Raw genomic sequence first — 275 nt, 5'->3', positions numbered from 1 at the left:
CGTGAGCTTCCTGCTGGCGGCAGGGGTGCCCCACGAGGCGCACACACAGGGCAGCATCAGGGCCTGAGGCTCCTCGCTCGCCCGCTCACTCCAGCTGCTCCTCCTGCCCGACCCCCCGCTTCTGCCCCAGACGAAGGGCCTGGGGGTGGGGTGATGCTCAGGCACCAAGATGCCGGGACGAGAGCCGCTGTCCCAGGGAGCGGACCTGGAGGCCACACCTGGGTCAATGCTAGCAGCTGGGAAGGGGGCGGGGGGGTGGGAGGACGCAGGCAGGA

General features: G+C 70.9%; 1 protein-coding gene across 1 annotated transcript in view; it reads right to left on the bottom strand.

The window, feature by feature from the left end:
* CFAP74 (cilia and flagella associated protein 74) overlaps positions 1-275 on the bottom strand; it is a 38,931-nt gene that overhangs the window by 27,061 nt on the left and 11,595 nt on the right. Inside the window, 1 exon segment of the mRNA XM_014543767.1 lies at positions 166-205. Within this exon segment, the coding sequence (XP_014399253.1) occupies positions 166-205 (40 nt within the window).

This window comes from Myotis brandtii, unplaced genomic scaffold (assembly GCF_000412655.1).
Source record: "Myotis brandtii unplaced genomic scaffold, ASM41265v1 scaffold334, whole genome shotgun sequence".
Lineage (NCBI taxonomy): Eukaryota > Metazoa > Chordata > Mammalia > Chiroptera > Vespertilionidae > Myotis > Myotis brandtii.
Note: the sequence above shows the minus strand (reverse complement) of the source record. Positions and strands in the feature narration are given on the sequence as shown.